Below are 23120 nucleotides of genomic sequence, written 5' to 3' on the forward strand. Positions count from 1 at the left end.
TCAACGTTGATTTATTTGTCACGTAACTACTGTACTTTAGTTACAACACTTCAGAAGTTACTGTATACATGTAACGGCCAGAAATATAAACGTGTGTCACGTGTTGCTGGACATTCGTAGGAAAACGCTCGAAAAATGAGGAATAACTTTTGTCATGCGAACCGTTGTATGAGGATTAAGATACAATGAGATGAAAACATTAGCTTACATTATTAAAGGTTTTTCTCTTTTATCTCTTTGTTCCTGCATAACGTTAGTTACTGTTTTCACATCAGATGCATTTTTGACTGCATGTCAAAACAGAGAGTGATTTTCTTAATCTGTACCCCTACAGTACTGTGACTCTGCTTCAGAGCAAAGGCAGCTGTACACACACACACACACACACACACACACACACACACACAAACACACACACACACACACACACACACACACACACACACACACACACACACGCACACACACTTTTGAACAAGCACACACACAAACATGTCCCATTACTGCCCCGACCCTTAAATCCTCTGTTGTTCCAGTTGCTCGGGGAGTGATTACAGAACAGCTCTTCTCTGAGCTGCACCGCTCTGACAGACCCTGCAAATAGACATGTTAAATATATAGAAATTAAAACAGCCTTGAGTTGAGATGCCTTGCTTTCTCACCTTTGATTGCAAAGATTAGAACACCTCAGACACTTTTCTTTGGGATACACATCGCCTGTGTGATGTGGTGTCAGTATTGCTGTTATACAAGGTGTTTTCTTCCCGTCTGACTCTAAAAATAGCATTTGTGTCTGTTTGTGAGTCTGTGGATGAGTTTGCTTTGTGTTTATAGAAAGCCTAGCAGTCAGGCTCTCCTATTTTCATCTGTTTGCCTCTCCTTTTGTACCTTTTCTCTTCATCTGGTTGCAGGAATCCTTTTGCTGGAGAGCCTTTTCTTTCATTTTCAAGTGTTGTTCTTATGTGGTTTGAAGCTTTCTCCTCTGTTTTTGTGGCTTTCTGATCTCCCTCTACCTCCCCTGAAGACTTCCTTCATATAACTCCGTCATTCTGCGATCTCTCTCAATGAGTGTTTCATTTCATTTGGCACAATGTCCAACAGCTATTTTTAAATGCAGAGAAACACTTCCAGATAAAGTATATTTGGGGGAACTTGCTTGGAAATCTACTTAAATGTCCTGCCAACAATCTCACTGTCTCATTACATATACATCACCGCCATGACTAACAGTCTATTAGTCCACCACTGTGTGTGAAGTCATCACTGCCAGTATGCGAAGAAGTAAACTTGATGACTAACAAGCCCCAAAGTGTTTAGTACCACAGAGCACCTACATACTGTAAACAGAAGCTTATCTATAAGCTCAGCCATGTTGCACTTTTGCATTTCGTGGTTGCATGTTTTGAGCGTCTGCTGGACACTTACAGGACAAGTGTCCAGCAGACGCTCTCCTCTTAGACAAGGCAACTTTATTAGTAGAGCACAGGCAATTCAAAGTGCTTTACATGAAGCATCAAACAGGAAATATAGACTAAAACATTAAAATGAAAATTAGGAACAATTCTAAAAAGATAAAACAGAGAAATAAATTGCAGATACTGTAGGTCAAGCTGTAAGTGCAAGGTGCATAATGATGAGTGATTAAAGCTGCTATAATCAATATTTTTTTATATCAACAATAGATCAAATGACTACTTATATGAGGAAGTGTTGTTTGTGGTGATGAACTCACAGAGAAATATCACCCAACTCTGCAGTTTCCCTCAGCTTTACAGAGATTTTTAGCATCGTTCAGCTCAATGTCATTTCGTCAAAAAGGTTTGATATACTTTCCTCTAAACATTAAGTACAGCTGAGGCTAATGGGAATGTCATTAGTTTTGCAGGTATTTAGTAGGTGTGGGGAAAAAATGGATTCACCTGTATTGCGGCAGTAGAAGGAAGTTACCGCTTTTTTTATTGTAGTCAGAGTAATGTGACATCATATCTGTTCCGTATCCGTCAAAAATCAAAATCGCTGCAGTGAGCTGAAACGAGAAAGTAGAAAACAGAAGAGGGTCCGCGTGGATACGACCTACACCTTCACCTCAACGGCCCTGATGGAGCTGACCATGGATGTATAAAGAGAACGGAGCTGACGTGAGAGCTCAGAGCTAGTGACGGACTTGGCGAAGTTAGCGGAAGTATTGTATACATCTCTGACTACATACATGCTGAAAATCAAACATTTTTAATGTATCAATTTAGATATTTTCCAAAGTAAAAGGCCCTAAAAGTTTATGAGTCAACTGGTCTAGGGTTAAAAACGTTAACAAAATCGCAATAAATCATAATATCGAATCGCAATTCTTAAAAACCGCAATACATATCGAATCGACACCCAAGTATTGAATTTGGAGATAGGTGTATCGTCCCAGCCCTACCTACTATAAGCTTCCTCATTCTCGTCTTACCCTGAACTCAAACTGACCTTAACCAGAGCTCCAGTGAGGGGAGAGGGAGTAGACCGAAAACTATGAGGGATGACAACAATGTACGAGTGAGAAGCCACATGCAGCGCCGTGGGAAAAAGGAAGTGGTGGCATGGGGAGTAGATGTCCTGCGACACTGGGAAAACTGGGTCAGTCGTCATCATGCATGATGTATTTGTATGTGATGGGAAGGGACATTAATCACAATTATTCTTGTCATAGTTTATCAGCAAATACAATCGACCTAATAATGGCTCAGGTCACAGACGCTTAGAGAAATAAAAGAACAAACTACAGGCATGTATACACTTATACTGATATATGAACACATATGGCAATATAGATGATGAAATGTATATGTATATAATGTAACGCCCTAGTTAACTAATTTTCGTAATACTAAATATGGCTGTTAATATCTAATGTTAGCAAAATAATAGAGCAGCTAGAACAGTCTGGTAAATTCAGAATATTACATCACTTTACTGTAATAAAGCCTTTAAAACCAGGAAAAGACAACACTTATGCCATATTACGATATCCAAAATCTAAGATGATATCTAATCTCATACGTATCACGATATCGGTAAAATGTTGGGTAACAATTCATTTTACAGGTCCGCAAATTTCATGGTAATTAGGTGATAATTAGCAAGTAACCTATTTGAAATTTCTTTGGAATTACTGCCAAATTACCCCAAAATTGATAAAAAAAATTACTTTATTATAAACATGATTTAATAATTATATGCTAAAATAGCATATAATTGTTAAAATAGGGCCCTTAGGCTTGAGAAGCGGCTGCTCTTCATCGGAGGTGGAAAACCAAAACTAATAGAAGACACTTCTGATCAGACACAAATCTCACCATTGTGTGACTTATTTTCTACACAAATGTAACCTGGTAACTAATGTAATGATTCAGGGAGTTTTTTAAGACATTTCAAAAGTTATTTGCTAATTATTATCTATTTATCAGCAGACATGGAAATATAGCATATCAATTAACTTTGTATTCTTTTCCTGAAAATGTATTAAATAAATTACCAGCTATTGGGAAATAGTGGAATATAATTATTAAAGTATGTTTATAATAAAGGAATTTTTTATAAATTTTGAGGTAAATATTGGGGTAATTTGGCAGTAATTTCAAAGAAATTTCCAATAGGATACTTGCTAATTATCACCTAATTACCATGGACCTGTAAAATGAAGTGTTATCAAATACTGATATATTGCCCAACCCTAGTTGGAAGCAGTAGTATTTTAAAGTAAATAACATAGAAGGTGCAGGCCAATGACTGACAAGTAAAAGCTGTTAGCAGCAGCATTTGAATGTATGGAGTGGGATAGATCAGACTGATCAGCTGATCAGATCTTGGTTTAACCTTGAGCTCCATTCTGCATTTGTACATGTGACTTTTGAAAGTGACAGCAACTATAATGTAGCATTTTTACCAACATGTTAAAAGTCCTCTCTTGTGCTTAGGAATGAAAACCACTCATTAGTTTAATGTGGAGCAAAGGAGATGACGTGTGTGTGTTTAATTCTATTAATCTGTCACTCTGCTGGATTAATAAACTGTAGCTCTGTTTAGGAGTGAGTGGATGCAGATGACAATGAAAGTTGTAGTTTTGGGGACGACAGCGGTGCAGACTGAGAAGTATTTTCCTCGGCAGTATTCCAACAGGAAGAGAAGCAGGCCTTTAACCCCAAAATGACTTGGCTCGATTACAATAATGATAATTTCATACATCAGCACGTACAGAATATGAAACACCAACAGTAATCAGCTCCCACACAAATGAAGGCCTGGCACGTAACGTGTGTAAAGCTTTTGCCATGCTTAGATTAGATAGCTTGGTGAAGTGTCGTCATGCTGTTTGAAGCTCTAACAGCATCTCAGTAATTCCTGCTGTTGCTGACCGTGACCATTTATGGGGTTTAGTCGGGGGAGATGTAGTTAACTGTCTCCTAACCATCTGCTTTAAAGGAATTAAGTGTGTAACATTTAGGGGGATCTATTGGCAGAAATGGAATATAATATTAATAACTATGTTTTCTTTAGTGTATAATCACCTGATAATAAGAATCGTTGTGTTTTCATTAGCTTTGAATGAGCCGTTTATGTCTACATAGGGAGCGGGTCCTCTTCACAGAGTCTACCATGTTTCTAAAGTAGCCTAGAAAAGACAAACCAAACACTGTTAACTTTTCCTGCCTAGGCCGGAGTCGATAACGTTACTCGCTCCCGTTACTCGCTCCCGTTGCCGGCGCTCTTTCTCTCTTGCTTCACCACTCACTTCCCACCGCTAAGCACTGACTCTGCTCCAAAGAGTAGCGTACTCTTAAAACAACTGGTTCTAGAGAGGGCCATTCACGTTTTTGCATTGGCCAACGTAGCAATCGTACACGTTTGGCACACGGGAGAGGCTTCAGCTGAGTTATAATCTGCAACCTCACTGCTAGATACCGGCAGATCCTACACACTGTCCCTTTAAAAAATATTCTATGGTGCGGTGGAGTTTCTAATTGTAGATTTACTAAAATATCAGGAAGATACAAAGGTCTGGAAATGAACACACGGTTTTGTAATTTATGTAATGACAACTGCTTGGTGGATGAATATCATGTTTTGTTTGAAATGTAAAAACAAGCATTGTTGAGAATAGAAAGAAGTATCTGCCTTTGTAAACCATCCGTCTCTGTTTAAACTTATCTTATTATTGCAGACAGATAAACCAGGGATAGTATGTAAACTAGGGGCTTTTTTGAGTAATGTTTTGTCTTTAAATGACGTATTTTGTGCTAAAGATCTATTCTGGTTGTTTACCTTTGTACTGCTGTTTTGTTCTCTGTTTGAACTCCATACAACGATGTGTGGTTGAGAGTAAATCTGAAAATTAAAATGAGCTACTCAGAGAAAGTAGAACTAAGTCACTTTAAAAATCTTAGAAGGACATTGTTGGACATGATTTTGACAACATCTAAAGGCTGAGAGGAGAGAGCTCGAACTGGATTGTTTTAACAGAAACCGTTGAAAACAGTTTCTCCACACCTGCATGCCTAGGACAGGTGCATTGAAAGTGTCAACTCCTGAACACCGGCATCATTCACATTTATTATTAATTGTCCAATAAATTAACTGTAGGAATAAATAAAGTATGAAGAAGCGTACTTCTTCTTTTAAGTGGAAATTATAATATAAAAAGGATAAACAAAGTTAAGCCAGATGAGTTTCCTTTTCCATGTTAATTAACGGCTCTGATGAATGTCTCCACAGTTGTCTGGTTGACGGTGAGTTGTAGTAAAGTATGCTGCTTCAGTAAAAGCTTACAAAAGAAAAAAGAAAAAGTATTGCCTTTTAAAAATACTCCAAAAACTACACTAACAATCTACTCAATTTCAGTCAGTTTCCATTCTCGCATATCAAACTGTTATTCAGGCACAGTGTAGTGCGATTTGCTGGCATTGAGCAGCCGGTGCCTCAGTGCAACAGACAGGATTACTGTTGGAGAGACTGAAACCTTTGCTAATGTTTTGGTCCCGTTTCCTGCCCTCTCTTTCCATCTGGGTAGGTGTGTTGTCTGAGCTGACGGGGTTTCCGAGAAAATCAAACCCCACCCAATCTTGATCCATCCATTAATCTGTGTGCAGTAGAGAATGTGTGGCACATTAAACCACCTCCATGACAAGTTACACACATCTGCCCCATTGATATGTGAAAATAGTTCTCTTAAAATATAAGTTGGATTTTAACAACCACTATTTACTATTTTCATGGACAGAAGGTTTTCACAAGAAGAACAAGTTCAATAAAATGTGGATGTCCATAAGGCCTGCATGTGAGGATGCATTCACAGCATGCATTCATGCAGACTGACTGACTGCTGACACTCCCTGCTGTCCGGATGGAGGTCCAGCTGTTGCTCTGTGGGAAAACGACACATTACATAAGTGTCTCAAACAAACACGACAAGCTGAGTAGCTCAGCTCAGCAGTGATTTGGACGTCACAATGACCATTACACACCATTAAGGGTCAGTTCCTAGAAAATGCTGATGTGTTTGTAGAAAAAGGTGCACTTTTTGTATCTTTTCAACAGATGGTGGTTGTTACTTAGTGGTCCTGTATGACCTGATGACGTCTGACTCCCGCTAAGGTGATAACATACAGTGTGTGTATGTGGGCATCTGGATGTTTGCACCAACTGATTCTGTTGAATTTGTTCTGTTGTGTTCTTATCTGAGTCACATAGTCGAGGATATGGTGTCAGAAAGTAATTTTTGGTAAAGCCATTCTAACATTTTATGGTTAATTGTTGGGATGTTGTTAGGCAGTTTTGGCTGATACGCCTCGTCAATGTTGCGCGGAGGTCGGGTACAGGTCCTGCAGAATGGCAGACCGGGGTGGTGGTCCCCATTTTTAAAAAGGGAAAGCTTATGTGAGGGTGTTAGAAAGGAGGAACCGGACCATTGCTATGAGCTGTCCGGTCCTTACATAACTGGAGTTTGTCCAATACTTTGGTTTATGACCAAATACCAAGTACCAAGTGCTAAGTACCAAATGTTATCATGCTAACACGCAAGACTAAGATGGTCAACATGCTAAACAGTATACCTCCTTAACACAGTGAGCTACCTCCGGTTCTGAAAAGTGAAGCCAATGCAGAAGTTACGTAAACTTGCATTCTTTCTAACAGCCAGCAGGGGGCGACTCCTCTGGTTGCAAAAAGAAGTCTGATTGTATAGAAGTCTATGAAAAAATGACCCTACTTCTCACTTGATTTATTACCTCAGTAAACATTGTAAACATGAGTTTATGGTCTCAATCACTAGTTTCAAGTCTTCTTCAATACATCACGATGTTCATTTAGTAAATTATGGTCCCATTTAGAGTCAAATAGACCATAAAGCAGGGTATGCTTTAGGGCGTGGCTACGTTGTGATTAACAAGTCGCTACCGTGGCGTTGTCTGGGAGTTGTCCGTGTTTTTGTCTTACAACTTTAATCCTTTCACAGTGTTTTTTCAGTTCATGAAAGTTAATTATAACATTTTGGTCGCCTAAAAATGTCTTATTCAGCATTCGGTTGTATTTAGCTCCACCCTCTCGTGTCACTTCTGGTTGCAAAATAACAAGATACCAAACTCGAGGCTTCAAAACTGCAGTCCACTCCTTATATAAAGTGCTGTAGATTCATGTTCCCGAATGAAACATGTCTTCCAGCTGTGCAGGTTCTTTTTTTCTCTCCTTCTCTCCATCAATTATTTGACTTCACTCTTTTGGATTCCATAATTTTCTGGATTAATTTTTCTTCCTTCCTAGACGGGTTGATTATTGTTGGTCTGCATGACTTTTGATGAGATGATAAGCGAACTGCCCCAATTGTTCAAACCTCGGCTAAGAACCACCAGACACACACACACACACAAACACACACACACACTCAACACACAAGCACTCATTCTTTCTCTCTCTCTCACACACACACACACACACACACACACACATTGACCCTCCTCCCTTCCCTCTTAATCATCCCATTATAGAAATGAGTTTGTGTTGTTCACTGCATGAGTGAAGTACCAGGCGATGAATTAATTTAATTACAGTCTTGTTTGTCTGCATTGTTTTGTAGGAGACTGAACTTTTTTCTGGCAGTCAGTATATTAACATGATAAATATAGAGTACATGTATAAATGAATAAATGAATAAAATCATCTCCAATGGCGTGAACAGTGAACTTAATATTTGTGAATTTCTTTGTATTTAAGGAAGATTTTACTGGTCCACGTGAAATAAAAGGAGAACTGAAATGAATCAGGAAGAAAAACCCATTATTTAGTATTTCACTGTCATCAGGGCTTCTTGTTTAATGGCAGTATCAGACAGTTTTGGTTAATAGCTGACCTAGATTTCCACTGGCTTCTTGAAAGCTTGCTATTATGATTACAGCTTACGTAAATGTGCTGACAGGGAAAAGTGGCTTCTGGCAAGAGTCCAAAACGACAAAATGAGGCTCCTGAAAGATTTCCCTTTGCTACGATCAGCAGAACAGAGTGAAATGTTAATGTTAGGGTGCTTGATTAAAACAGCATGGTAGAGGATTATGTACCAGTTTCCATAGTCAAGAGACTCAAAGCTGGAAACAAGATCCGGCTGTGGCGTAAAAGGGTGTCAGCTCCAGTGTTGGTCCAGCAGTTCAGTGCAGACGGTATGCGTTCAGTTGTGACTGAGGACAGGAAAACAAATCATTCCAGTTTGTAATCTTTAAATCTTATTGTTGAGAGGTTGGTGGGATTAATGAGATTTAGGTCATTGCTTTCTTTTAAAGGTACAGTGTGTAGGATTTGGCGACATCTAGTGGTGTTAGTTGCAACCCCCTGAGTAACGCCGTTCACCTTGCTCAGAGGCCATCCTTACCATAATAACACTACTTTAGGAGCAACGGAAGTCAGACGGTGGCTGTCGGTACCACAGTTTTGCACTCTGTGGCTCACGTTTTCACAGTTTCACAAGCGTGTCGGAGAACTAAAGTGGCCTTCAGATAACGCAAAAACATGAAAGTCTCTCTCTAGAGCCAGTGTTTGGTTTGTCCGTTCTGGGCTACTGTAGAAAACATGGCGGAGCAACATGGTGGACTCTGTGAAGAGGACCCATTCTCTATGTAGATATGAAGGGTTCATTCTAAGCTAACGGAAATACAACAATTCATAGTTTCAGAGGATTATACATCAATTCCCCTGAAGTGTTACACACTGTTCCTTTAAATAATAACAATGCCCAAGGACTAATGTCATGTTGTCTGCATATCAGTTGATCTACAAGCCGTGAGGTGCACCTCTGCAAAAGCAAATATTGTTTGTGTCAGTGCATCAAAAAGAAGACTTTCCATGTTCAGTTTTGCTTTATTTTAACTGCCTCTATACTCCTGCATTGATTCTAACTCAGTTTAGTAAAAGCGCTGCAAATACTTTGAACAGGACAGAACAGGACCAACCACAGTCACCACATTTTTGGTTTGAATACATTTTCATTTTCAGACAATATCTAACAAATGCATGCAGTCAAGCTGCATTATATAATCTCCACTTTAATTTACAAATCCTTCCTCGTGAGAACAGATGTGCTTATAATAATTTAGGACTGGTAGGTACAGTAGCCAGCTACTAAAGTTACAGTTGGGGCTTAACTCAGGAAATTGACCAACATTTTTGTGCAGAAATCTGTCTGCAGCATCTGACCTGAGAGGATGTACCCCACAATTAGCTGCTGTATGTTAACCCAATCCTTTTCCCTCTTTCTCTCTCTCTGCAGCAGAGTCGTACACTGTGGCGGGCAGTACCGGTAGTATCACCCCATCAGTGGGCCCTGTGCCCCACCAGGCCTCAGGCAGCTCCAGCCCCTGCTCCCACTCCCTGTCTGGAGGATCACGGCACCCTGTCAGCGCCCTCAAGAAATGGCTCACCAATCCCGTCCGCAAGCTGAGCTCGGATGCCAGAGGAGGAGCGGGAAAAGCCGAGAAGCAGATGTGCAGGTCAGACAGGAGGCAGCCGCCGTCGCTCCTTTCCCACAGAGGAACTCAGCCGAGGCCTCTGGAACCGCACGACAACTACACCATCCTCCCCTCTGGAGATACGGTGAGACTTAAAGACAGACGGCTACATTCATACCTCCTGAGGAAACACATGTTATGATGTTATTTGTAATGGTTGCTGTGCTTGTGTTGTACAGGTGTGGACAAACGGTCCGTCGAGTCCAGCAGCTCCTCCGACACAACCGCCCTGTCAGTGCTGCTTATCTGACCTCCTGCCAGGCATAGACAACCAGACTCTAGTAATGTCTCTATTCTAATCTATTCTATTCTGTTATATTCAAAGGTCTGTCTCAATAGATAAACTGCAGTTGTAGGTGAAAATCTGCACAAGTTCTGGACTTGTTTTCATCGTTGACCCTGATGTTTACACAGTCCACCAACCTTTATCAAGACAGGCATTCAATGTCTTAAACTAAGTAAGGGATAGTGTACAGTGAGCCGGGCATTGTTGTGAGATAAACCCTGACAAGGCGATTCGGGGGTTTCTTTCACAACAATGATCTGCTCGCTGTACATTATCCCATTTATTACACGGCTACTTACTTAAGAAATCAACAATTTGACCCAAAAATGGTCCGCCAGAGTTCGACATCAGAACTGCGCCCGTAGCAACGGTCTGCTATACATAGCAACGGTCTGCTATAAAGAAATAACAGACCGTAGAACGCCGTGATTGACCAATCAGAATCAAGTATTCAACAGAGCCGTGTTATAAGATATATTATTACATAACTAAACTAAAAAACTAAACTGAATCATATGAACAAAGAAATTACAGAAGGTTAAATAGTTCTAAATGGTCATCCGGTCCACAAGAACATGCACAAAAGAAGTTGGGGAACATAAAGTACACGTTATAGCGATGCTGTGAAATGACATCATATAGAATTGTATTTTTTCTGATGAGGAAATATAAGTACAGTACAAAGTAGTTAGATACAAATTAATAATAAATAATGCAAACTATACAAGTCAGAAGCGCTCTCAGCACTAAATTCTTCACTCCCCTGACAGTAATTATAATTCTTATAGTGGAGCGTCTCTCATCATCAAACCCTTCGGTAATGCAAGTCTCATGAATTATGTATATGTATATAATGTATAAATGACGTAAACACATACACTTAAATGTTGAAACTCACACTGAAACTATGAATTATAAACATGCACGTCCCTCTACATCTTGGTCAGTTGTATTAGCATGTGAAAGGATTCTTATTTGCACACATTATTTGACTTCAACCAATTGTGCCAGATGAATAGCACACATTTTCACATTTTTGCTGCATATCTTTTGTGTGTGTGCACACACATAAACACACACAAGCACACACCACTACGTTTCTGGTAAACCAACACTAGTGAGTACTCTTTGAAAGGCCCTGTGGAGTGGAATCAATCCTGTGGGCTTTTCTAGATGGCATCTGGAAGTAATCAACTAGGAAAGCAGTGTGTAACAGGCTGAAACAGGGTCAGGGTTGGGGGGTGAGGAGTGTACTGTCACGACAACCAAGCAGCCTGAGCAATAAAGAGCTAATTAGCCGATAGGGGCAGTTCAGGGCCGCCAGCCGTACGTGAACATAAATACTGTTGTTGGCTGTTGTACTGGTAAAGTAGCGGTTTTACCACCACGTCCAACTCGTCAAGAACCTGTCATTCTTTCCTTTCTTGGCTGTCGACTGATCCACTTCCTGTTGTTTGACATTGTTCTGCTTGATAAATGACTGTTTTCACTTTCAGCCTTTCTCAGTCCAATTGGGAGATTTTTATTCCATAGACACCTGCAGCTTTATGTTTACTCTGGCTCCTCAACCCTTTAAAGGAACGGCGTGTGACATTTAGGGGATCTACTGGCAGATAAGAATCGTTGTGTTTTCGTTACCTTAGAATAAGTCGTTCCTATCTACACAGAGAGCGGGTCCTCTTCACAGAGCCGGCCGCCGTGTTTCTACAGTAGCCCAGGACGGATAAACCAAACACTGGCTCTCGATAGGGCCATTCACGTTTTCATGTTTTTGCGTCGGCCACGGTAGTTCTCCTACATGCTTGGTACACCGGAGAAGCTTCAGTTGATTGCAATCTGCAACCTCTGCTGCCAGATCCTACACACTGCTCTTTAAGTCAGACCAGTCTTTAGAATGGACTTTACGTGGGTTGCACCAACTAAACGTAAGCCTAGTCTTAACTACGCCCGGTCTTAGGGATGTAGATTTATATGAATACCCACCAGAATATGCCTATTGCCTAGTAGCGTGCTTCATGTTGCTTAGATACCTTGTTAACAATCTCCCGCTAATGTGTCGCTAATCATTTATCATTTGCAGCAACGTTATTATGGAGGATCAGAGAAAAAGTCTCCAGCACATAGTCCAACACATAACCCCAAATTGTCATTGTTTGACATTTGTTTTTTGAACAAATCAAACAAAGGAGATACAACATGTTAATTAGCGCTTTTTAGAGGTGCTGTTAGGCATATTTTGTTATATTTGGACATAGCCAGGCTAGCTGTTTCCCCCTGTTTCCAGTCTTTATGCTAAGCTATGCTAACTGGATGCTGACTCAACTACATATCATCCCACAGACATGAGAGTGGTATCGATCTTCTAATCTCACTCTCGGCATGAAAGCGAAGAAGCATATTTTCCTTTTTCAGAGGAGCTAATGTATTTCTAGCTGATGAGAAATTACTGTGAGAGAGGAGGAAAAGTTTAGAGCTCTGTTTTAATGGCTGCTGACTAGTTGATCAGAACCAGAGTGGAGTTTGAATCAGCCTCAGATGTTTCTCATAGGCAGGCTGTCTGCTGGGTGAAGACATGAACAGTCGACGCAGACAGAGCGAAAGAGCAAAAAAGACCCTGAAAATAAACAGAGTGCATATTTGACCTACAAAAGGATTATGATCTAGGGCACCGAGGCAGAGCACACAATGTGGCGAGACTACAGTATGTCAAGAGGATTGCAGTTACATTAGATCATACTGCTTTTAGGTGAGGATTGATGTTTGTTATGTAACAACTCTTACCATGATTTTTATTATATGACTGGACTCATTAATCACCTTCATCTGCCAGGCCTGATTCTACTTTTCCAAATTTCTCTGCCCAGCAGTGTCCTCAGCAGCAAGGAGAGACATTAAAAAGTGATTATTACTCTCAGGTTACTTGGGATTTTTTGGGGTGGCATGACTTTCCAAAAAGGAACATAAAGGGCAGCGTAACATTGCTCTACTGACGTGTTCCCCAGGATTAGGACCCTCTCATCTTTATATATTTCTACAGATGTGTGCTGGCTGGGTCAGGGGACGCTGTAGATGAAGCTTAATGATTTAAGTTTGTGTGGTTGATGACTACTGGTCAGACATCACTCTGTTCCACAGCGCTGGGAAGAAGTACTCAGATCCTTTACTCAAGTAAAAGTACCAATACAACAATTTAAGGATACTCCATTACAAGTTAAAACGCCTGCATTCAACCTCATACTTAAAGGGATAGTTTGGGTGTTTTGAAGTGGGGTTGTATGAGGTACTTATCCATAGTCGTTGTATTATTTACAGTAGATGACAGTCGGCGCAGATGTTGCAGATGTTGGTCAGATGTTGGTCAATTTCCTCGTTTTTTTCAATTGAGTCTGGTTGTTTTGGCGAGAGCGTAGACGATGGCTTCAGTTCCCCGTCGGAAACATAGATTGTATAGCTATTTCACGCCAAGGTAAACTGGCGAAAATATTCTAAATATAGCGTAAACTTAAATTGATATTGATTTTTTTAGGTGAGCCTTTCTTTTAGGTGGCTAAAATACGTTTTGCTGCCAGACCTGTCCACAGCAGTACATTGCTTTGCTCCTGTCTGTTTCTCCAAACTGGGAGCATGCCGACCATCATCTATTATAAATAATACAACGACTATGGATAAGTACATCATACAACTCCACCTCAAAACACACAAACTATCCCTTTAAGTACAAGTGCAGAACTATCCCTGTGACTAATATATTATTATATGACATTATTAGATTGTTAATACTGATACCTCAATGTGTAAGTAGCATTTTAGTGTTGTAGCTGGCCGAAGTGTAGTCCAGTGGTTCCCAACCTACAAATTAATGTGGATTTTTCTGACTTTTCAAATCTTTGCTTTTTTGTGAAATAATGGATGTTACCTCCTTACCTTAAAATAAAAATCACCTAAGAAGTTTAGAGGGCAAATCTGTCTTTGGTAAAACTACTAACAGTTCATAGACATTTAAATTTAAACAAGGGACCCTACATAGACGTTGCTTTGCTTTGAGTCACAAGGATCAAAAAGTTTAGGAGCCTCTAGTTTCATCTTTAGCAATTCATAGTATTTTATAAGCTTATCATATTTTTTAAATGTAAAATCTTAATCTGAGAAGTCTAGCTACAAATAAATGTAGGAGAGTAAATGGAAATACTCAAAATTATACTTCAGTACAATACTTGAGAAAATGTACTTCCCGCTGCCCCACAATACATGATGCCTCTCTGTCTGTTTCCTCTTACATAATATGTTAAATGTTTAACAAAAGCTGTACTGTCTTGTTTGTGTGTTTTAGACTAAAAAATCCAGCATCAACACTCTCCAAGAGGAAGGGGAAGACGGCTGCACTGTGACTGACGACTCAGCCAGCCATTTGTCTGTGACGGTGGACAGCGAAGAGGAGAGGAACGCTGCATTAGAGAAGAGCATGTAGGTGTCGACCTCTACATTAAAGGAGCAGTTTGACATTTTGGGAAACATGCTTATTCGCTTTCTAGCAAAGAGTAAGATGAGAAGACTGATACCACTTTCATGTCTGTATGTTAAATATGAGGCGACAACCAGCAGACGATTAGCTTAGCTTAGCGTAAAGACTAGAAACGGGGAAACAACTAGCCTAGCTAAAGAAAAATCTGCCTACCAGCACCTCTAAAGCTCACTGATTAACACATTATATCTTATTTGTTCAACCCGTTGCAAAAAACTGAGTGTAAAAACGACGAGTTGTTGTTTATCTGGCTGGGAAAAGTGACTTCCTGCGGTCTTGACGTCACTGTGATGTCATCATGCCCCCAGCGGAGACTGTAGGAAGTCATTGTGCCTGGCGAATTGTCCTTTTTTACACTTTTTAGTACAGATCCAATCTTTTTTCCTCTGGGAGCTAATTTGACAAAATGAAAGCGACTGAGAGCTACTCATAGCACCAAGTTGTGCATTGCCAATAGCAGACAGAATTTCTGTCTTACTCTTATGGTCCTTTAATAATGTTTCAGCCACCGCAGTCATCGCCTCTATTGCAATCCTGTTATAAGCGAAGGGCTTTTTGTGTGTCACTAAACAAAGACTCTGTTGCTGCGTTGGCGTTTTTTGTTAGTTTGGTAAACAGAGACTGTTGTCTTTTAAGCGTTGTTTTCAGCTCCTTTACCTTCTCTGTTCGTTGACTGCTACCAGCAGGACGTCCCATGAAAAGTTGCTTTGGACTTTAGTGAAATGTGCACTTGCTAGTCTGCCGACATCACCTAATGTTACGGCCTCACTGATGTAACCAAACTTGAAAGCAGCGTGACTCGTTTAATTGACAGCTGACATGACAGACATGAGAGTGGTATCAACCTTCTCATCAAACTCTCAGCAAGAAAGTGAATAAGCCTATTTCCTAAAATGTCGGACCTCCTTTAACATGTATACACATTTCTGATTTTATTTTACCAAAATTAACATTTCTATTACTTAATGTCCTTTTATTTGCTGTTTGAAAATCTCTCTCTTCAGATATGTGCTGACAGAGCTGATAGAGACAGAAAGGTTGTATGTGGACGATCTTGGACTCATAGTGCAGGTGTGTCTCTCTTCCAGCCTTTAAATAATCTGCTTATGACCTTTATACATAACTGAGATTCCTTCATCAATAACATGCTGCAACATTCACGTCTTAAACTGAGAAAGAAGTTTGGATTTCCATCTGGAAACCTCTGATTTGATTAGTGACATGTGTCCATGTGTGTGTGTGTGTTTAGGGCTACGTGGGCAACATGGCCAGTCAGGGAGTTCCAGAGGACCTGAAAGGGAAGGACAGGATCGTGTTTGGAAACATCCACCAGATCTACGACTGGCATAAGAGGTGAGTCAGAGACGTCTCTTCTGTTCCCCTTATGGTGGTTTAGCCTGTGTCACGTCTCCTGTGGCTGGTTGTTTCCTCTGTGTGTGTGTTGTGTGTTTGACTGGATGATTGTTCCTGCCTGACCTTCTCTGCTTCGTGTCACACAGTTATTTCCTGGGAGAGCTGGAGAAATGTGTTGGTGATCCTGACAGCCTGGCCCAGCTCTTCATCAAACATGTGAGTCCACAGATCAGCAAATTTCTCTTTTTTCCGTCTCTGCGTGTTTTCAGTTTGGTTGAAGGTCACAGTCGTCTCACAGATCAGAGCCCCCCCCCTCCTCCACCATCCAGATGTGTCTTCATGTTGTAGATCCGTTCATCTGCAGGTGCAGCTGCAGAACAAACGCTCTTGTAATCATCAACTCTCAAAGCCGACAATCAGTGTGAAAGATGCTCCGCAGAGACTGCGCCGTGTGTGAAGACAAGCTGTAATTGCAAATCTCATAGCTCTATAAAAAGTATTCACACCCACTTCAAGTTTTTCATATGTAGTTGTTTAACACTGAACTTTGATAAAACATATTATTTAATATCAAAGTGAAAACAGATCTCTACAAATTGAATTTCCAAAGGATTTACAAACTTAAACTGCTGAATTGAAAGATCACATAAATTCACTGTTTTAAAACATAAAAAACTCTTAAATGTAGGGCTTGGTTATGCTGAGAAACTGGCAAGAGTACGCTAGATTTTTAAACATTATCCAACCGGATACCAGCCCGTTCTCATTCCCAGAGCGTAAATTACCGACGCTTTGTCTCGACCATTGGCTTTCCATTAACTACAACCTGTCAGCTGCAACAGTAAACATGTGTTTAAAGAGTAGTTTAAAGAGCAAAGGAGACACACAGGGTGGGAAGGGATGTGGATGGGTCCAACAAACACAAGACTTGCATCCAGGAGACCGCTGTTCGTAAAGTTTCACTTTCACGTTACAATCAGCTGTTTGTTCGTGTCCAGTGTTCATGTCAAGTCACATTTTCACTGTACAAATGCAGAAATTTTAAGCCCAATCATGTTGTTTTTTCCTAAATCTAACTAAGTGGTTTTAGTGGCATTACAGACAGTCCGGCTCAGCTTTCCTTTTTGCTTCCCTCAGTGTAGTGTAGCACGCCAAATTAAGCCACGGCAAATTAAACCATTCTTTCTCAGCCACTGGAACTATTTAATGAGGCAAAGGTCCGGCACTGGTTTGACAAAACTCCCAAAACAAACTCTTGAGGCGAATGGGAACACAACAAAACTGAGAGGAAACTAAGAGTCAGAGCAGCTCAGAGGCTTAACTCTTCCTCTGTCTGTTCTCCCCCTCACACACACAGATTATTGGGAATAATTGTCACATGACTTCTCTCTCTCTATCTCTCTCTCTTAAATTCTTCAATTTCCAGGAACGGCGTCTTCACATGTATGTGGTTTACTGTCAGAACAAACCCAAATCAGAGCACATTGTCTCAGAGTTCATTGAGACCTACTTTGAGGTGAATAAACTTTTATACTGCAGTCAATTTTACTGCAGCTCTTTAAATACTTTTTTTTTTGTTTTACTTATAACACTTTTTCTCTTTTTCTGTCGCCTTGACAGGATGTCCGGCAGCAGCTGGGTCACAGACTGCAGCTCAATGATCTGCTCATCAAACCTGTTCAGAGGATCATGAAGTATCAACTACTGCTGAAGGTTTGCAGTTTAACATGACTGTGTATCTGCATGTTTGACACAGTTTCACAACATTAAAGATTAAAAGACAAACTGCTTCATATATGTCTTCCCAGGAACTCTGAGGAAGACATGTGTTCATTTTTAATCATGTAGCCACTATAATAAAGACTCTTTACATCACGGTCAGATCCAACTAGAGCTGCAACGATTAATCGATTAGCTGTCAACTACTAAATTAATCACCAACTATTTTGATAATCGATTAATCGGTTTGAGTAATTTTTTAAGAAAACAAAGTAAAAATTCTCTGATTTCAGCTTCTTAAATGTAAATATTTTCTGGTTTCTTTACTGCTCTATGACAGTAAACTGAATTTCTTTGAGTTGTGGACAAAACAAGACATTTGCGGACGTCATCGTGGGCTTTGGGAAATACTGATTGACATTTTTCACCATTTTCTGACATTTTATAGACCAAACAACTAATCGATTAATCGAGAAAATAATTGTTAGTTGCAGCCCTAGATCAATGTAGCATTCTTCCTTTATTTTTTATTATAAGGGTATTTTTTACTTTCTTATTAAAAATCATTAAACCTCTAAATAAACCTCTCTCTGACTGGCAACCACAGGACTTCCTGAAGTACTACAGCAAAGCAGGAAGGGATGTTGAGGAGCTGCAGGTACGAATATATATACAGTCAGCTGCCAGTTTATTAGGTTCAACTAGCTAAACCGACGTTGTCTAATGCAATACATTCATCCATTTATGCATTATCTGTAACCGCTTAGTCAACAATTAACCTGCATGTCTTTGGACTGTGGGAGGAAGCCGGAGAAAAGCCACGCTAACACGGATAGAACCTGCAAACTCTTAATACATGTCCTTCAAAATAAAGTACCCTCATGAAGGTTATAATGTTCAGTTGTTGAAATGGTGAACAGTACACCTCTCTTTCAACAAAAACAGGTTGGATTTAATGTGGGGTATTAGACTGTATTAGTTTTAGCTAGGTGTACCTTATAAACTGGCAACTGAATCTGTAAAATACAATTCTGAGTCTATATATCACAAAATTGTGCTTTCACTTACTCATCCAATTTCCTCCATCAGAGGGCGGTGGAGGTGATGTGTTTTGTGCCAAAACGCTGTAATGATATGATGAACGTGGGCAGGCTACAAGGTTTTGAGGTGAGATACCGACTATTTCCTGTCCATCATCACAGATGAAACACATATCCAGGGTGATTATGGGCCTGTGACAATGTTTGTCATTGTTTCAGGGGAAAATCACGGCTCAGGGGAAGCTGCTGCAGCAGGATACTTTCTCTGTCAGCGAGCAGGAAAGCAGCAGTTTCCCGTCCAGACCGAAGGAGAGGAGGGTCTTCCTGTTTGAGCAGCTGGTCATCTTCAGCGAGCCAATTGATAAGAAAAAGGGCTTCTCTTTGCCGGGGTACACTTTTAAAAACAGCATCAAGGTGCGAGTATGTTTTAAAACATTTTTAAAACATCTTTGTTTTTGTTTTTCTTAATGGTTAACAAGTGTCCTGTGTGCTTCAGGTCAGCTGTTTGGGCGTGGAGGAGCACTCTGAGACTGAGCCATGCTCTCTGGTCCTCACCTCCCGCGGGACTGACAGCAGCGTGACACGCTTCATCATGCAGGCGTCATCTCCGGAAATACAGCAGGCTTGGCTTGATGACGTGGTCCAGATCTTAGAGACTCAGAGGAACTTCCTTAATGGTAATAGAGTTCAGTGTTTCTGCAATAAATCCACAGATTTAAGAGTTTGGTGCGTTTGAACGATGTGACATCTCTTCCTGTCCACTGTAGCCCTTCAGTCTCCGATAGAATACCAACGCAGGGAAAGCAACAGCCTGGGCAGGAACGCAAAGTCTCTGACTGCGTCAGCATCTGGCCTGCGACCTCACTCCTCTGCGTCGATGGACCGACGCCATCAGCCCTGCCTGCTGTCTTACAACACCTCCCTGCCCTCTCTGCATCCACCACACCACAGCCCGGCCTTGAAGGTGGTGAGTGTGCAGCAGCGCTCCCTCGGCACATTTGTGTACATTAGTACGTTTCTCCTTCTCTGACCTCTCCTCTTTCTTTGATTTCTCTTTTTCTCTCAAGCTTTCTAATCCCTGTGCTGCGACACCTCAAGCAGCTCTGCCTCCACTTCCCTCCCACCAGCAGCTCGGTTCGTGTTCAGAAGTGAGACACGCCGGCCGGACGTCCAATGGCCTGCCACCCTGCAGGCAGCACAGCATGCAGGTGCATCAGTCTTACTTCACACAGTAGTGAAAGGTGTATTCAGATTCATAAGTAGAAGTAGGAACATCACAACAGACAGCAACCTCCTGCTCTGAAAAGCAGAAGTGCCTTAAACTTGCATCCTTTCTAATAGCCAGCAGGGGGCGACTCCTCTGGTTGTATAGAAGTCAATGAGAAAATGACCCTACTTCTAACTTGATTTATTACCTCAGTAAACATTGTAAACATGAGTTTATGGTCTCAATCGCTAGTTTCAAGTCTTCTTCAATACAGCATGATGTACATTTAGTAAATTATGGTCCCATGTAGAGTCAAATAGACCATAAAGCAGGGGATGCTTTAGGGCGTGGCTACCTTGTGATTGACAGGTCGCTACCACGGAGTTGTCCAGTCTGGGAGTTGTCCGTGTTTTCGTCTTCGAACTTTAACCCTTTCACAGTGTGTTTTCAGTTCATCAATATTATTATAATATTTTGGTCACCTAAAATTGTCTTATTCAGCGTTCGGTTGTACTTAGCTCCACCCTCTCGTGTCACTTTTGGTTGCAAATAACAATAAGATGGCAACAGCCAAAATGCCAAACTCGAGGCTTCAAAACGTCAGTCCGCAAACCAATAGGTGACGTCACGGTGACTATGTCCATATTTTATACAGTCTATGGTTTAAAAGCAAAGCAGTATAACAATAAAGATTAGTTGATTTAATCAACATATCTGTTAAACTGAGTTCCTCCTCAAAGAATCACACAAAAGCACCACTTGTGTTTGTCAGAGATGTGCTCATAAGTTTCTTGGGAATAAGTCATTCAGCATGAAAAAAGTATAAAAAATGACTGGAGAAATCTCAGTCGACTAAGACCAAAACAACCGATTAGTCGACTAATCCACTCAGAGGGGGCAGCCTTACTTTAAACCTCTGTCTGTACAACTGATTGAATGGTGCAGCTGTGCGATTTATCAGGTTAGGTTAGGACCATTACAAACATTATAACTAGCCTGTTAAGTGTTTATTGAGCACAGTATAAATATCATTAACACTGTTTTTTTTAAATTGGGTGTATCAGATAGAGCCGTTATCTCTGTGTCAGCAGCATGAGGCAGCTTGTTGATGAGAGGAAATCACTCTCTGGTTGCCTTTGTCAAATATCCTGTTGTTGCCTCTGTGTGGATTTATAAACCAGGTCGACCTGATCTGTGCCAATGTCACTCAGTCATCCAGTTTATGGAAAAACCCACTGACCTGCTGTTTTATCTTATTCACTCAGACTTCCACCAAGAGGAGGAAATGGCTCGTCACATATTAGACGTGCTTATCTGTCTTATTGGCCCTCCTTGTGTTCTTGGATCAGTATTTTGGATGTTTTCTTTCCACTAGTCTGAAAGAAGACATGTTATGGAAGCAAAATAACCCACAAATCTCAAAATTGAGCAGTGCATGAAAAACGTTTCTTGGGGTGTCTCCCCTTAACTGTAGCTGTTTAAAGAAGTTTAATCTTATCGTCTAGGAATGTTCTTTGTACTATATGACGTTGCACATTTAAAACACACAAGTATTAAAAAAGCATTTCATTTAGTTGCTTTGTTCCTCGCAGGGTGTGACTGCCACTTTCCAGGCGACCACATTAAATGAGGGTCGACCACACAACATGGATCAGCTGAAGGAGAGCAAGCAGTGACGACCTGAAGTGACAAATGAACTCACTTTACCTTTCTGGAGTAGGAGCGCCTCGACTGAGTCAAGGTGCTTTCGTCAGCACCGTTTGTTTCACTCCTGTACAGAACTCACAGCCCATTATCAGGCCATTAAATAATCGTTAACAGTCGCTTTAAGCCCCAAAGATGTAGGTCAATAGAGCCCTGCTACACCCACATTGTAGGTTTTATCATCTATTCACATGGTAGATCACCAAAAGAAGGTATAAACGAACACAACAGTGACCCATAGCGACCGTAGTAATTACGACAGGAGCAGAAGCGGAAGTCCGTAGTTTCACAAAACGTGTTGCTTTTAAGTTTCACTTTCACTTTTACACCGTAGTAGGCCCCTAATGACCCACGTCTATGGTGCTTATAGTGACTGATAACGCCTATTTAATGGTAACAGTTGAATCGGGTGCATGTCATCAAGGTCTCGGTGTCTCCGTTCTTCACATTTTTTCCTGCATTTCCCTCCACATTTCCTTCAAATGCCGCCATGCTTTAGGCTAACCTGGATTTGATATTGTATAATCATATTGGTTTGATCGTGTGTGTGTTTCCTATGAATACACACACGTCTACAGATTGTGATAACAGATGAGATGTAATGTGTGAAAATATGGTTTTGAAGCACCGCAGAGACTGTACTTCATATTGTATATGTATAAATTCCTTACTTTTCCATTGAGAATTCATGGATGGTTATTTTTGTAATGCATAATATTTTCACAAGGGACCAATTCCATTTCATTCCCCCCTGAGAATCTCAAATCCCGCTACGCAGTCGTGTACGTCTGTGCGTTCCCTGCAGATTAGCAAATAGCTGTGTTTTCCCTTTGGTAGGCTATTTTAACCCCAAGTACTGTTAGACTGGTATCTGAAAGAAACACATTTTCAAAATGCATCCTAATCAGGCAGAAAGAGGAAAAAGGGAACAAAGGTAAAACAGGTGCTCACCGGTCACTGTCATCTTGAATGTAAATAATCTCATCATATCAATAAAGCTCTTTGACTTGTGGTGTCCTGATACACACAGAATTAAAGAGAAATGCTGTTCAGATATTTGTCATCATCATTTCCCCCCCCCAAAACAACAACATTTCCCAGTCATCAGCGGATGAGACAACGGGCCCCTGCTGGGTGCAGACATGTAAAGTACCCCCCCCAACCCTCCTACATGGGAGCAAGAAACCCAGACTAGGTGGTTGTTTTGCTTCTTTTTGTAGTAATTGTTCGTGTCTTGTTAGTTGTTTTGCTTCTTTTTGCA

The 23120-nt window shown here is 40.7% G+C and overlaps 1 protein-coding gene across 2 annotated transcripts in view; it reads left to right on the top strand.

The window, feature by feature from the left end:
* The window catches only part of arhgef25b (Rho guanine nucleotide exchange factor (GEF) 25b), a 31484-nt gene extending 9352 nt beyond the window's left edge, over positions 1–22132 (top strand). The window contains exons 4-18 of one of the 2 annotated variants that reach the window (XM_037772321.1): positions 9791–10113; positions 10208–10309; positions 14645–14778; positions 15841–15907; positions 16086–16189; positions 16336–16405; positions 17616–17705; positions 17810–17902; positions 18516–18566; positions 18998–19075; positions 19168–19362; positions 19445–19625; positions 19716–19915; positions 20016–20156; positions 21748–22132. In XM_037772321.1, the coding sequence (XP_037628249.1) occupies positions 9791–10113; positions 10208–10309; positions 14645–14778; positions 15841–15907; positions 16086–16189; positions 16336–16405; positions 17616–17705; positions 17810–17902; positions 18516–18566; positions 18998–19075; positions 19168–19362; positions 19445–19625; positions 19716–19915; positions 20016–20156; positions 21748–21831 (1913 nt within the window). In that variant the 3' untranslated portion in view covers positions 21832–22132. The remainder of the gene's footprint in view (positions 1–9790; positions 10114–10207; positions 10310–14644; positions 14779–15840; positions 15908–16085; positions 16190–16335; positions 16406–17615; positions 17706–17809; positions 17903–18515; positions 18567–18997; positions 19076–19167; positions 19363–19444; positions 19626–19715; positions 19916–20015; positions 20157–21747) is intronic. The other variant, XM_037772330.1, reaches the window with a different exon arrangement.
* The last annotated feature ends 988 nt before the right edge of the window (positions 22133–23120 follow it).

This window comes from Sebastes umbrosus, chromosome 1, assembly GCF_015220745.1.
Source record: "Sebastes umbrosus isolate fSebUmb1 chromosome 1, fSebUmb1.pri, whole genome shotgun sequence".
Classification (NCBI taxonomy): domain Eukaryota; kingdom Metazoa; phylum Chordata; class Actinopteri; order Perciformes; family Sebastidae; genus Sebastes; species Sebastes umbrosus.